Source organism: Sebastes umbrosus, chromosome 9, assembly GCF_015220745.1.
Source record: "Sebastes umbrosus isolate fSebUmb1 chromosome 9, fSebUmb1.pri, whole genome shotgun sequence".
Taxonomy (NCBI): Eukaryota; Metazoa; Chordata; class Actinopteri; order Perciformes; family Sebastidae; genus Sebastes; species Sebastes umbrosus.
In genome coordinates, this window is record NC_051277.1 from 25,825,923 (window position 1) to 25,841,489 (window position 15,567).

Below are 15,567 nucleotides of genomic sequence, written 5' to 3' on the forward strand. Positions count from 1 at the left end.
AAAACATTAAAGGCACAGTGTGTAGTATATGATGAAATCTATTGGTGAGGTTGCAGATTGCAACCAACTGACTGAAAATTCTCCCGTGTGCTAAGCGTGTAGGAGAACTGTGGTGAAAAAACGTGAGCACATAAATGGCCCTATCGAGAGTCAGTGTTTGGTTTGTCCACTCTTGGCTACTGTAGAAACATAGCGTCCGGCTCCATGAAGAGGACCCACACCGTATGTAGATATAAATGGCTCATTCTGGGTAACAAAAACACAACGATTTGTATTTTCATTATACACCAAAGAATACTAATATTATATTTAATTTCTGCTGTTAGATCCCCCTAAATGCTACAAACTGTTCCTTTAAATAGTCAAGAGTGGTCCTAAACTGGACTCTGTTGCTTGGTGTCAATGTATATATAGCACTAGTTTTGGCAAAAGGCTGGTGGAGAAATATTTGCCTTTATTGGATAGTGTCAGTAGAGAGATATGGGGGGGACATCACGCAAGTACCATCTGATCTCGAACCGTGGACTCAGGGACCACAAAGTAAGCGTCTTAAATCTCAAACTCCACCAGGACCACCCAGCAAAACACCTTTGAGGGACTTTTTAGACATCATGACAATTTTTTTCTATCAGCAGCATATATGTAGCTTGTGAGTTAAGTCGACTGCGTGTTCATTTTTGCTGGTCCACAAAAATGGCAACAGAGATAAGTGTGACATGGCATAGTCAACCAGAGAGAGGACTAATGGCGCATACTTTCGGACAGTCTCTCTTCAAACGCCAACCCGGTCTAACGGGAAGGCATATAAATTGCACGACATTACAAAGACATTACACGTGTCTTGAGGACGCATTTCAGGCTTTTTGCGTGTCATTTGTACGACATGCAACAAAACTACAGTTGTCTGCAGTTATGTTTAGGCAACAAAACAACTTACCAGGGGCAGCTGTAGTTCAGTGGGTTGAGCGGTTCGTCCCGTAAGGTTGGTGGTTTGCTCCCCGGCTCCTACTGTCTGCATGTCGAAGTGTCCTTGAGCAAGACACTGATTCCCAAGTTGCTCCCCGAGCACTTCAAAGCAGCATACTGCTCCTACAGTGCATAGGATGGGATAAAAGCAGAAGTCAAATTTAATGTATGTATCTGTATGTATATGACAAATGTGATAAAAGTTTTTTCTTAAGTTTTTCCTTGTTTGGCCTTAAAATAAGAACATAACCTAAGTAAAATATGCATGGAAACGACGCAACAGAAGTATAAAAATCACTTCACAAACGTCACTAAAAAACACGTGACAAATGTCACTAACAGAACACTGATTGCCAAAGTCCTGTGTTTGTTGGACCCATCCGCCTCCCCATCCACCATAAGCAGTCTTTCTCACTTTTTATTCTACGCCACTAGCCCTGAGTGGAGCATATTTACGCGGATGTGTTTACATTGCAGTCAGTATAGACCACATTACAGGCTACTCCAATAGCAGCATTTCCTCTCAGTGTGGTGAGTGGCAATAAACCCAAATACACAGTAGCACCTTGCCAGTGCTTTAGCATTCTTCTTTAGCATTGCTGTTATCTGAACCTCACCTCACCAGTCTATAGAATGTCCCAGCCAAATATAAAGACAAGCTGTTTTCAGTTACTTTACCTCCAGTATTCATTCTCTTAAAGCTGCAGTCGGTAGAAATGGAGCATATATGATTAAAAAAGTTATTTTGATGAAATGGTCTCTATAACCTGACAGTAGTGCATGAGACAGGTAATCTGAAAAAAATCATGTGCCTCTGTGTCCTCCGGTGTCCTCCAGTGTCCTCCGGTGCTCCTAATGGCATCTGCAAGATTTCACAGTCCGGAGGAAAACAACCAATCAGAGCCGAGCTGGAGCCTTGCCGTCTCTGAGCAGCTGTCAATCACTCGCAAACTCTGATCAAACGGTCAAACTAGGCAGCGCTGATTAAATATGAATCAATATTCTGTTACTGTAATGCCTATTTCTCTCCTCAAATGTTTGTGAGAAACATCTTGTAGTGAACTGTTTAGCTGTAAAATGAGAAAGTTTGTGACCCGGCAGCCATGTTGAGATCAGTTGAGGAAATACCAGGCATCGCCCACCAGCCAGAGCACAGCCAATAAGAAATGCTCAGCACTTCTCTCAGAATAAATGACATAATGTCCTCCACTTATAAGATGACTATAGTATCATGCCTATAGAGCGTGCCTGTTGTATACGTAGCAGCCATTGAGTGAGAGACACACACACACACACACACACACACACCCACACACACACACACAGACCTCTTTACTGCTTCCCTCCTGCTATCATCAGGCGTGTGTGTAAGTGATCCCGTCTTTGTGAGGTTAATTGAAGGCAGGAGCTCTGACTGTCTGAGACATAATCTGTCTGCATGAACAGTTTGTGTGTGTGTGTGTGTGTGTGTGTGTGCGTGCGTGCGTGCGTGCGTGCGTGCGTGCGTGCGTGCGTGCGTGTGTGTGTGTGTGTGTGTGTGTGTGTGTGTGTGTGTTGGGGGGGTATTTAAGGGGAGGGATGTCCTTAACAAGACCACACTAGTTATTTATACAAAAACAGAAAAAGAAACACACAGAAACTCTTCGTCTTTATCCCTCCACCTGCTCCCTCTCTACCTCAAACACCCCCCAATACAGATTAGCAGTGTGTGTGTGTGTGTGTGAAGTGTATGTGTTAGGGGGGTGGTGTGGGGCTGTTCCTGGGGATTTAGGGTGTACAAAAGAAACAAAAAAAAGCAAGAGTGATGCCATAAGGCTTGCTATTCTCTCATATCAGCTCTTATTATCAGTCATTTTTTCTGACAGGAGAAAAACCTTTATCTGTGTCCGTCTGGCCGTTTGTTGAGCACACACACACACACACACACACACACACAGACACCATGCTCGGGGCCTTGCAGACCGGGGCTCACACACACAGAGCAGGTAATCGGCTCACTAGTAGAGTTAGGGGGCTAGAGAAAGGAAGGAAAGAGCTCTCACCAAGTCTTTGACTGGATTAGAGCCCACCAGTATTCAGTCCAGGTGCTCCGGAGGACGGAGGGGTGAGGGGTCCACGGAGGGTTAATTTGCCATACCTAGTGTGAGACCACATCCTGCTGTTTGCTGTCTGACACATCACATACACGGGACCTTTAGCAAATACTGGAAATTAGCAGCGAATAACGCCGCCATGCCTGGAAATACAGATCTATGCATTATACATCCGCACACACTCATTACCCTCTAATCAACAAGACGTATGCTCTTTGGGTTCCTTGGGTCTGTCGGGGTTAATTTGCAAACCATTTATTACTTTATTATCATGTCATGTCTTTATGCTCACTATGCCATATGCATAATATTATAACGGCATAATTGCTGACACTTCAAGTGCAAGATTATTTCTTCCTTAAATGAAGTGATAGTGTGTTGCCATTGTTGTGGATGACAGGGGAGGAGACATAAGAGTTAATTAACTATGATTAGGAAGAGCTACAGTCAGTGAACAGGCCGGGGTTCTAACTCAATACTCGGCTCAGTAATTGCTTCCTTTCCTTCACTTTCCTTTCCTTTCCTTTCCACTCACTGCTGCTCCCTCATATTTCTCCCCTTCTGTCCATCCATGCATGGTAGACGCTCCTTTTGAAGAGGAGAGCTGGAGAGCCCTCTGCTGGATGCTTTAGGTAATTCGGCCACAGCCATTTCATTTACAGTTTTTCTCAGCGGCTTTGGCTCCTTTTTCGAAACAAAGTCTTAACATTCTCTAAACTGTAAGTGCAATTGTCAGAACTGTTTCATGGGACATCACAACTCTATTGCACATCTGCAAAAGGCAGTAACTCACAAAAAACACTTCACTTTTTTCACCACGGCAGTCGACCCTGGAAATGTTTCTTATATCCTCTTGGGAACCGAGTAAAAAAAGAGTCTTCCAATTACTTTTTTTGTGTGATTTCCTTCCTAATTAGGGTTAAAAGAAAATCTTACAATTTAGGCTTTTTTAACTTTATTTTTTATTTTACAGCATGTACACTGTAGTGTAGACCACAGGACCATTTCAGTGTGAAAAGAAAAAAAGATGAACAGATTGTGGCCGTAGAGTGATATTAAACCAAGTATACATTCAACTTGATAAAAAAAAACACATGCCATATAACTGGAAAGCCCATGATGTCCTATTTACAATACACCAGGGGTTGATAGAGTAAGTCAAAGGAGTAAAAGGATATGCATGTGGACAAAATGTCCACTACAGAGGACACATGTCAATGGGCTGGGTCTCAAGAGGATATAAAAATCTCTGTTTTGTTCTACTTTTTCTGTTGACACTATATCAGTCTTCTCTAGCTGAATGCTGTTGTCTATCTCACAGAGCTTTTTCAATTCCCATTTCAACAGTGGGTCAAAGTTTACTGGGAAATACTGCACAATACTGTACAATACTGTAGTAGAGAGAAAAAGAATATGTACATGTGTGTTTATACAGTAAATGTATTTGTGTAGCAATGCGTTACATGTATTATAAATAGAAAATTTACCTTTGAGCTTTCATGTAAAGTCATATGCAATGAACAGAAAATTTGCCACAAAATGACATCCATGTCAAAAAACAAACCGTGGAACAATGAAAGAACCAAGAAAAACAACAACTAAAACTGTAGCTCCTCACAGGACGTGACACCATGTCATAGATATTTATGGAATATACATCTGTGTCTGACAGATTTTAATAATTGAATGGATCATTTTGCATGTGATGGCACAAATGATGAAAGAATGTGTAAAAGTTGTGAAGAGTATTGAGACAATTTCACTCATCAGTTTTGATCAGCAAGACATGTGCAAGTGGTTATTGTGCAAGTTGTAGACAATTGTACTTACTCTTTGCACACATTTGCCAAAACTAGTGCAATTTGCTTTGATGAATGAGAAATTTTATTCGGTTGTGGACAACAAACTAATTGTTCAGAGATTTGAACTTATTGTTTTGAAAAAAACAAAGAATAATAATTCTCATTTGAGAATTGAGCCAAAGCGAATGAGAAAAACTGTAAGAGAAGTGGACCAGTTACCAACTATTTATCAGCTGAATGTTTGTAAAAGTACAATTTGCATGGAGTAAAAGCCATACCGAGTACTTTGTCGTCAATCCGGTCTGCGCTCTCTGAGTGCACTTCTAGTTCCTAAATATAATGTCTATTGTAAAAACCAAAGACTAGATATAGTAGAAAGCTCACTTTTCATTCTGACTGTTTGAAATTTTCTTCAGATTTGTGCTTTGGTAAGCTCAAAGAACACTTCCAAAGGAAATTAAAAATGTCAGCTGTGCACAAATAACTAGTATCAGATAATGGCAACATTCAAAATAATACAGTCAAAAACAGAAACACTCACTTCATCTTTCTGCTGAAAATGAGAATCGAACCCAAGCAAAATAACTAAAACTAAATTAAAAATCCTCTAATATTTTTAGATGTTTTTACAGACAATCTAACATTGTAGACTTTGAATATGCACTGCAGACACCATCCACAGCAGACAGAGACAACCCTGGAGCTTCATTCACATTGTAATGTGAATGTCTGAATGTTGTTGCATAACTTCTCACCCCACAAGAGGTGTGGGTTAATAACGTCGATGTTCAAAGCTGTATATCTTTGGTCCAAAGAAAAATATATCAACGACTGCCAGATTTTTGTTAAATTTGCTGTGAATAGTCAGGACACCAAATAAGAATTTAAGGATTAAGTTGACCCCTGACCTTTCCACCCACAAGCCAGTATTTCCACTAGTAAATAAAAACAAAATCTAAACCTAAATGTCAGATTTGTTAAGCACATTCATGCTCCTCAGAGGATTATCCCGTTTGACTTTAATGACCCCCTGATTTCATCCAGTGTCTCCCTCAGTACAAATTTAAAGGTGCTTTTTATAACATTGATAACATTCAGCCACTAGATGTTGCATTCTTCCTCACCTGTTCTATTGCATTTACTTCACAACAAGTGATTACCAGGCCGTCGATCTCAGCCATTTATCTGTATTTTCCACACTAACTGGCGACCCAGAAAGGCCACGCAATACCAACATCATTTTACTATTGGCTCACAAGCCTTGTTAGAAGTGGGAACCACACGTCTGATATCTTCCACAGAAATAAACAAAACATTCATTTTGGACCCACCAATGTTTTTAAAATGATTAATGACTTTACTTTTAATCAGCACTTTTCTAAAGGCTCTGCGGATGTATTATTTTTTTAAGAAAATATTCGTCTACATAAAGATGTTATCAATAAGACCTTTAATATAGTAGTCCCATAAGGCTCTAAGAATAGCTCATTCATAACTGCAACTACGGTTCTCAGCATTTCCAAGAGCCAACATTGCTGCTTTGGCAGTTGTACGCCAATAAATTTCTCATCTCCAATTAAAAGCAATGCACAGCTGCCTCCTTAAACGTTGCAATGGGAAACATCCATGTGCCCTGCAGTGGATAAGATGGTCCCAAACTAGGTTTATGAGTTACTGGGAATGTCAGTGACAAGCACTCCACTGGTATCTCATTTACCACCGCTGGCCTCAGTGACTACACATCATAGGCTTTTACCTAGCTGCTGCCAGCCGCTGTCAGTAGTCTTATTTAGGCAGTTGTACGGCTTCATAAAGGAAAAAAAAGCACTAAATAGTACCACCTGCAGTTCATTTTCTTTTTACACTTCCACTGCCACCTCTAATCCTTTCAGTGCTTACATCTCAACTGAAATTTCCAACTTCTTTTTCAGTGTCTCAATAGCAACTGACACCTTAACTTTGATAACTACAGATAAAAGTATTAAGGTTTCCAACGGCAATTGTGCAACTGATGTGAGCTCACATACACTTCAATTGCCTTTTCTAATTGTTGTTGCTCCATCTCTAACTTTTTTTTGGTATAATGTATGATCCTATGAATCATTTTTTTTTTACTGTTCAGCCAGAAGTTGCCGAAAACATAAAAAAATCACACAAAAAAAACAACTTGTTTTCTTACTTAACCTTAGCTGTATCTATAACCATCAAGATAGTTTCAACCTTAAGCGCAGAGGTCTTGAGATACCCACCTCTGCAGCCACCTCAAAACAATAAAGGTAAAAGGAAATTTGTTAGTGTCAAAACATTGAACAATATGAAAAGCAGTGATGTGATCTTTCCAAAAACAATGTTCTGGTTACTCACAAAAATCCAGATCTGACAGGACCCGTCATTCTGTACAAAGTAGTTTCAATGAAAGCTGTTAACAGTGAGGTCTGTGGATTAGTAACTGGGGCATTGTTACAGGGAAGACATGTTGCTGTTGAGTTTTTAAATGTCATTTAAATGAACCACAAACCACATTTCACTTACCAGCATTGTTTCGGGATGGTGGCTGAAATCTCAAAGACAGATATAGAGAAGAAGATCTCTCTCCTTGCTTTGTATGTTGCAGATTTTTTTCCTCATGTTCTTTTTCTGTATCTTTAAATCGTGCAGATTCATCTCTAAATCAGCTCTGCTATTATTTTAAATGACACACCTCAGATTATTCAGATGAAGTTACATGTTTTCTTTTTTTATCTCTTTATTTTCTCTTTCCTTTTGGCATCTTTTCTTCTGTTCATTTCTTTTTAAGATCTATTTCACCGTCTTAAGGCTGCTTCAGCAGAACATGTGTTTTCTTGTGGTTGAAATGTGATCAGATTAAATCTGAACTCGGATATGAGAATTCTTATAAGGCCACGGAGGAGCTGAGATGTTATTCTCTTAGAGGTTTATGGACCTTGATTTTCGTTTTGTTTTGTTTTATTGAAACACTTTTATTCAATCACGTCCAAACGATTAAAGCAGGCTTTATCGTTAAAGCTTCATTGATGTTAAAATAGTCCATCGTGCTGTTGCAGACAAATGACACAAAATATTCTATATATCATATATCTGTTATGTTTATCAGAAAGACGTAAATTAAATGTCATGTTAAATTACTAATAACAATCACGTAAAAGACCACAATGTACCAGAGTTAGAGAGTATCCGCTGACATCACAAGCAACACAGTTGACTCAGTTGACCGTTAACATTTGTTGGCTACATTACAGCATTCCACCCTGAAGTACTCCGTCTTACAGAAGTCAGATCTAGGGTCAGCAGTTAAAAATACAGCATATTTCAGTATAGTTCAATTAATATCAGTGTATTCGAGGCCAGTTTGATCACAGCATGTGTGTGTGTGTGTGTTTGATCAGTGAGGTCTTTGAAGCAAACATGCCCCCCCACCACTCCTGCTCCACAGCAGAGCAGATGAAAGCTGATATGTGTGATTGAGAGTCCACCCGCTGCCCATTCAGACCAATGAAAAAGCAGGATGATCTAATATTGTAGCAGTTATGATACAATCACAAGACTGTGCTTCCCGTTTACGGGTCAATGTGTCTGTGCGTGCAATGGATGTGTGTCGATAGAATCAATATCATAAAGTTTGTGTGAACATGTATGGGTGGGAGGGTTTGAACGAGGGAGTGAAATGTGATTGGGGTGAAGGAGGCAGGTGGCCGGCCTGCTGTAACCAACCAAACCCACAAACAGCTGTTCATTTCTCAAAGCCCCCTTGTGCCCCCCTACAAGCATCAATTCACTCTCTACCCCCCCTATAGTATATGCATCCTCTCCTGCTCCACCCCCACCCTCTATCCAAAGCCACCATCTCTGTCTCCAGTCCATCCAGCCAGTCCTCCCTCCACTCGAGCTGGCCTACTTTGATCGTGAGCCAAAATCATGACAGGGGACACAGCTGGGTCACCCATACATTTCTCACCTTCCGCTCTATGGACTCATCATTTGCGACATTAATAAAAAAAAACTATTATCAGTAGAATGACAGTAGGATGCAACAATATTTATACTCACATAATGTTGTTTAGATAAAAAACGTCATCATATATTGCTCCTTAAAGGTGCAGTGTGTAGGATTTGGCGGCATCTAGTGCTGAGGTTGCAGATTGTAACCAAATGAAACTTCTACCGTGTGCCAAGCGTGTAGGAGAATGGTAGCAAATGCAAAAACGTGAATGGTGCTCTCTAGAGTGTTTGGTTTATCCGTTCTGGGCTACTGTAGAAACATGTCCGTGAAGAGGACCCGCTCCCTATGTGGATATAAACTGTTCATTCTAAGGTAAAAAAAAAAAACAATGATTCTTATTTTCAGGTGGCACAATTCTTTTGGGGCCCTCAGAATTGCGTCGCTGGTCTTTGCAGATGATGTGGTTCTGTTGGCTTCATCAGACCGCGACCTGCAGCACGCACTGGAGCAGTTTGCAGCCAATTGTGAAGCGGTGTCTGAGGCCATGGTTCTCTGCTGGAAAACGGTGGGGGAGTGAGTCACAGCCCCAAGCCAAAGAGTTCAAGTATCTCTGGGTCTTGTTCACGTGTGAGGGTAAAATGGAGTGGGCTGGACAGGCGGTTTGGTGGTGCAGCGTCAGCAGTTATGCGGGCGCTGTACCGGACCGTTGTGGTGAAGAGGGAGCTGAGCCTAAAGGCAAAGATCTTGATTTACAGGTCCATCTACGTTCCAACCCTCACCTAAGGTCACGAGCTTCCTTCATAGGGTGGCTGGGCTCAGCCTTAGAGATAGGGTGAGGAGCTCAGACATCCGGAGGAAGCTCAGAGTAGAGCCGCTGCTCCTTCGCGTTGAAAGGGGCCAGCTGAGGTGGTTCAGGCATCTGATCAGGATGCCTCCTGGACGCCGCGCTTTGGACGTTTTCCGGGCACGTCCAACTGGTAAGAGGCCTCGGGGAAGACCCAGAACATGCTAGAGATTATATATCTCATCTGGCCTCGGAACGCCTCGGGGTCCCCCAGGAAGAGCTGGACAACATTGCTGGGGAGATGGATGTCAGGAACTACCTGACCCCGGATAAGCGCAAGAAAATGGATGGATGGAAAGATGGACAATTCTTATTTTCAGGGGATTATATACTAAAGAAAACATACTTATTCCATTTCTGCCAATAGATCCCCCTAAATGCTACGCACTGTTCCTTTAATGCCAGTATAACATCCATATCACACCACATTAATCCCGTCACCTGTAACACGAGTAATTAGTGAATTTATAGAAATAAAGCAAAGCAAGTTATAGAAAACTGAAAATCAGTGTCTCTGACTGCATGCTACTTGACATCCAAAGGGTGGTGCTGTAATATTGATCATGTCTCTGCAGCTGGTATTTACAGTGTGCTGCTGCTGCGTCCCAGTGCGGAACATAAAAAGGTCAGTCCTTTCTTCCCACTACAGGCCGGACGGCGAGCTCACTTTCTGGCAAGCAACGCGCGGCCCACCAGCATGAAGACCATCCCAGAGATGAGCTCTAGAGGCACGCCGGCAGCCGCCACCATGAACGACAGGCCGTAGAGCACCGAGACCTCGGCACGGGGACACGAGTCTCCTCTCTCCTGCAGGACGTAGCGCTTCACGTCCATCACCTCCATCCACAGGACGTACAGCAGAATCATGACCAGGAACAAGCAGGCTGCATGGGGAGTGATCAGGGAGAAACACAGATAGAGGCCATCACTGCTGAGTAACACCAGAGGAATGCAGCTCCTTCTCATCTCTACTGTTACCACGGTAGCAGTGTTTAAACCTGTTGTTGTTATAGCGACAGTATACTGCAGAGTGACATCTGTTGTGTTTGTCATGTGACAGGTATGAACAGCTGACAGCAGCGATGGCTGCAACACGTGTTTGTGTCTGTGCATTCACCTATTCCCCTGGCAGCATATTCCACACTGCAGACGGATACCATGGTTATATGAACTCCACACATGTGCGCTACGCTATATTTTACCAGCAGCGATGAGGAAAGCACCGCCCAGCTTGTACAGTTTGTGGCTGACGAAGGGGACACCGCAGACCAAGAGGAAGCCTCCAGTTAGAGCTGCAACCAGGCCGAGGATTATCAGCACGGTCCAGAAACCCCGAAACACTGCAGGAAACACAACCAGGCCACCATCAGAGCAGTTACTGTAATACATGTGTATAGCATATGGTAAGTGAGGGCTTGCATTCGGGTCGTAGCTATCATTAAGGACACTGGGGTCATGTTGTCAGTATTTTTTTTTTTGTTGAAAATTTGGGCAACCTGAGGGGAGTGACTTTCTACAAAGAAAGAAATAGTTTGACATTTTGTGAATTACGCTTAAAAGTACAGCGTGTAGGATTTAGTGACATCTAGTGGTGAGGTTGCAGATTGCAACCAACTGATTATCCCTCCGCTCAACCCTCCTTTCCAAGCCTGTAGAGAACTACGGTGGCCTTTAGGTGAAAAAGTGACAGACTCTCTCTAGAGATCCCTGTAAATGTTACACACTGACCCTTTAAGAGTTGTGAAGATTGAGCCTACCTCTCATATCTGTCCATTAAATACTGTACGAAGGTAAAGAGAACCTCATCAGAGCCTCTAAAGCTCACTAATTAACACATTATACCTAATGTGTTTAATGCATACAACAACTGAGGTGTAAAAGCAACAATTTGTGGTTTCAAGTGGAGTTATATATGCCGCGCTATTTCTTAGCTGGGTGCAGTGACTTCTCATAAATTAAACTAAATGTTAATTAATGAGCTTTAGAGGTGCTGATATGCGGATTTGGTCACCTTTGGACAGAGCCAGGCTGGCTTTATGCTAAACTAAGCTGACTGCCTCCTGGCTGTAGCTTCATATTCAACAGACAGACATGATGAACTGACTCTCAACAAGACAGTGAATAAGTGACTAAGACTTACACATGGTGGGTGTATTATGGGAAGATTTCAGTATTTTTAGACTAATTTGACTACTTTAAGGCCAATACATAAATAAAAGATTCAGTATTTCTCCAGATTTTCATTTTTGGCAGTGTGGAAGCTTTCATTTGGAAGGCAAGCCATTTCTAAAATCTCTAGCTATGACCATGATTTGCATTTGTAATAAAGAAGAAATATGAACACCATCTTTGCACTCATTGTATTCCTTTTCCCAGTAATTTATATGCTCCTTCAGTTGAAGCCATGACACTTCAACTTCTCACTGTTACAGTGTAATGTTGATGATTTTAAGCTTATTTTAGTGTTATTATCACTGCAAATGGACAAATGTAGATTGAGAATTTCTGTTTATGTGTGTGATGAACTGATTGTATAAATAATTAATACAGATTTTAATCAATTAAAATATTGAATCGCGATTAATCGCATGATTGTCCATAGTTAATCACGATTAATTACACATTTTTTATCTGTTCAAAATGTAACTTAAAGGGAGATTTGTCAAGTATTTAATACTCTTATCAACATGGGAGTGGCCAAATATGCTTGCTTTATGCAAATGTAAGTTTATATTCATTATTGGAAATCAATTAACAACACAAAACTATGACAAATATTGTCCAGAAACCCTCACAGGTACTGCATTTAGAATAAAAATATGCTCAAATCATAACATGGCAAACTCAAACCCAACAGGCAACAACAGCTGTCAGTGTGCTGACTTGACTATGACTTGACCCAAACTGTGATTATCATAAAGTGGGCAAGTCTGTAAAGGGAAGACTCGTGGGTACCCATAAAACCCATTTACATTCACATATCTTGAGGTCAGAGGTCAAGGGACCCCTTCGAAAATGGCCATGCCAGTTTTTCCTTGCCAAGATTTAGCGCAAGTTTGGAGCGTTATTTAGTCTCCCAGTGATTCGTATGACATGGTACCAATGGATTCACTAGGTTTTCTAGTTTCATATGATACCAGTATCTTCCCTCTAGCTTTGAAACTGAGCCTGCTACAACCTGAAAATTGCAAGTTGTGTTAATGCGTTAAAGAAATTAGTGGCGTTAAACTTTGTTTAAACGCATTATTATCACGTTAAATTTGACAGCCCTAAAAATATACATGCTTGTGTGTCAGTTTATGGCTACAGATACTGTAGGTGTTAAGCCATTTAAATGGTACTTGGCATATAGATTCTATAAGTCTGTGGAACTACTTGAGGGATGAAACACATTTTTCTAAAATATATGACCTCATCTGGTGTTTAATGATAGTGGTAGCGAGTGCTGTGTAACAAAGTAGTCCAAAATCTATATTCATTTGGATTGAGATGTGGTGACTGTGGAGGTCATAGCATCACTTTCATACTTATCAGGCCATTCAGTGAGCTCTCATGTGCCCTGTACGGAAGCATCTGCATTCATTATGTTATTTCACTTCCATTTATTTGTTCTTTTTCCTTTAGTTTGTCACCAGTCTGTAAGTGAGTGAGTGAGTGCGTTACCTGCTGTAGCATCATAACTCGGATGAGGCACCTCTCCAAGTGCGACAGGCAGAGGGAAGAGGTAACCATGGATACACACTTTGGATTCTGGCTGGTTTGCTACATAGAAAATAAAAGGTGAAAGAAAAGTCTTTTAAAGCTTAAAAAAAAAAAAAGAAAGTGTGGTTCTAAAAGCCACACAAGAGCAAAATTTAGGGAAAAACCCAAAACAAACTGAAATAAAAAAGCCACCACATTATTCTTGTTCTCTTCCTGTATATTTTCTGTCAAATACCCAAATTATAGACATTTTTCTTTCCCTGCACTTGTTAGCATGTCAAGCAGACCACACTGCTAAGCACGAGACATGCAACCACATTGGACAGACCCCAACAAAAACTTGTTGCCGCCTTTAGAAGGCGTACATACTGAAGATGGTGGCCAGGACTGCATGTGCGGTGGGCTCCACCTGAAACACACATCGCCAGAAGAAGCCCTCGTGGTGCAGAGTGAGAGACGGAGGAGAACCAGTGACGGCTTCTACTAACTGGATCTAAATGAGACAAAGAGACAGACTAACATCAGCACACAAACAGAGAGACGGACGCTCAAATGTCTGAAGACGGATGAACCTTAATTTCTGTCAGCTTTGTCAACATGTCCCTGTTAGCCGCTCTGTGTGATTCTGTACTCCGGCGGTGCCACGGCAGCCAAACGTGGTTCTGATTATGGCCTGCTCGTCTGTGAGGTTTTCAAGGGGAACTCATGAAACACGCATGAGTGATACTCTCCATTTGCTTGTCAGAAACATGATTGATGGCGCCGAATAACACACAGCAACTTTAATCATCCTCTTTTATTGAAAATGAAAGACTTTGTTGTGCTGTGGCGTTGGGGAGGAGTTCACCGGGGGATCACATTTTACAAATATATCCCTTACTTTGCATTTCGTGAACTTTCTCTCAAGTGTGGCATGGGAGAATGAACTGGGGAATTAAAGGGGCACTCCTCTGAGTTTACACATGAAGATCAGTTGACTTGTACTACACTGCCTGTGAAGACAGCTGTATGATGGTTCTGGAGGAGCTTTGTCAAGTCGGAGGAAATACCCTTTTTCATTCCCAGGGCGTCAAATACCAATGTTGTTAAAAGAGCGAAAGGGACAGACATCGGGCGGGCGGGAGGGGAGGTGGATGGGTCCAACAAACACAGGGATTTTATCCAGGAGACAGCTGTTCGTGTCCTGTGTTTACAACGTCAAGTCACATTTTTATTTTACAAACGCCTTATTTTAAGCCCAACCATGTTGTTTTTTTCTAAACCTAACTAAGTGGCTTTGTTGCTTAATTCAAGTGTTTTTGTTTAATTCACAACATCAAGCATGTGTTTACTGCGACGCAAAGTGACACCGAGGGGTCTGACAAAGCGTCAGTATGTGATGAGTTGGGATGAGAACATGTTGAAGTAACTAGTGATTTTACGTGCCAATTAAGGCATCAGAGTGCTGAAAGGTTATTATGGATTTTTTGCCCAATGATGCCAAACATATACTCCCTACTGCCACTTTAAGTCCCCCAACTTTACAAATGTGCAAGAGTAAATTATTTTGGTGCTTCTTTAAATATCCTGTAGTAGCATAGCGTGCACACCACTGTCCACACAGAACTGATCAGATTCCACGTTGGGCTTTTTGCGGTTCCCACATGTGATGTTGCTATTATTATATACAGTACATTTGTTTAGTTGGAGGTCGCTGACCAGTTCTGACAGCAGCCATATGTTTGTGTTAGTGAATATACAATATGTGCACACATGTATCTGTCCTACCTCAGTCCCATTGGCATCTTTGATCACTGTTGTTCTTGTTGGCCATGTATACGGTCCGCAGTTGTCACTGGCCACCAGCCAGTAGTCTGTACCAAACGCCAGGAAGAAACACAGAGTCCCCACTAACCCAAATAGCCCCCCAGCCAAGGTCGCACATCCCACCCTCATAACTCCGGCCTAAAACCTCCTTTTCTCCTCAGCTTTCAGTCTGCTTCAGGTCTCCTCGGCTCCTCTCTGGTGTCCACTCTGCAACCCTCTGCCCAGCCCCAGTCCTAAAGAAAACAGTCGGGCTCTCCCAGCCACTCCCTGGCATGCTGGGAGCTGTGGGTAAAAGAAGCTCCAGTAACTGAGGGGGTCAGGCGGGGGGACAGGAGCTATTTTAGGAAGCAGTGAGCCTGTCCTCGTCAAATTACCGGTGGGTGTGCTGTGCAT

General features: G+C 41.9%; 1 protein-coding gene across 1 annotated transcript; it reads right to left on the minus strand.

Annotated features, from left to right (window-relative positions):
* Positions 1–10,042: 10,042 nt before the first annotated feature.
* On the minus strand, positions 10,043–15,464 carry LOC119494631 (transmembrane protein 182-like). Its single transcript, XM_037780648.1, has 5 exons — positions 15,136–15,464; positions 13,738–13,861; positions 13,330–13,428; positions 10,869–11,006; positions 10,043–10,550 (listed from the first exon to the last, which is right to left on the minus strand). Exons 1-5 carry the CDS (start codon positions 15,301–15,303, stop codon positions 10,330–10,332), a joined length of 750 nt encoding a protein of 249 aa, XP_037636576.1. The 5' UTR covers positions 15,304–15,464; the 3' UTR covers positions 10,043–10,329.
* Positions 15,465–15,567: the final 103 nt, after the last annotated feature.

Bases quoted from the DNA above. Each gene is read 5' to 3' on its own strand.
- LOC119494631 (XM_037780648.1), bottom strand. From the start codon at position 15,303: ATGAGGGTGGGATGTGCGACCTTGGCTGGGGGGCTATTTGGGTTAGTG. The intron at 13,862-15,135 runs GTAGGACAGATA...TGTCTCATTTAG, and splicing joins AAGATGCCAATGGGACTGAG to ATCCAGTTAGTAGAAGCCGT. The intron at 11,007-13,329 runs GTAACGCACTCA...TGTTTCCTGCAG, and splicing joins GAGTTATGATGCTACAGCAG to TGTTTCGGGGTTTCTGGACC.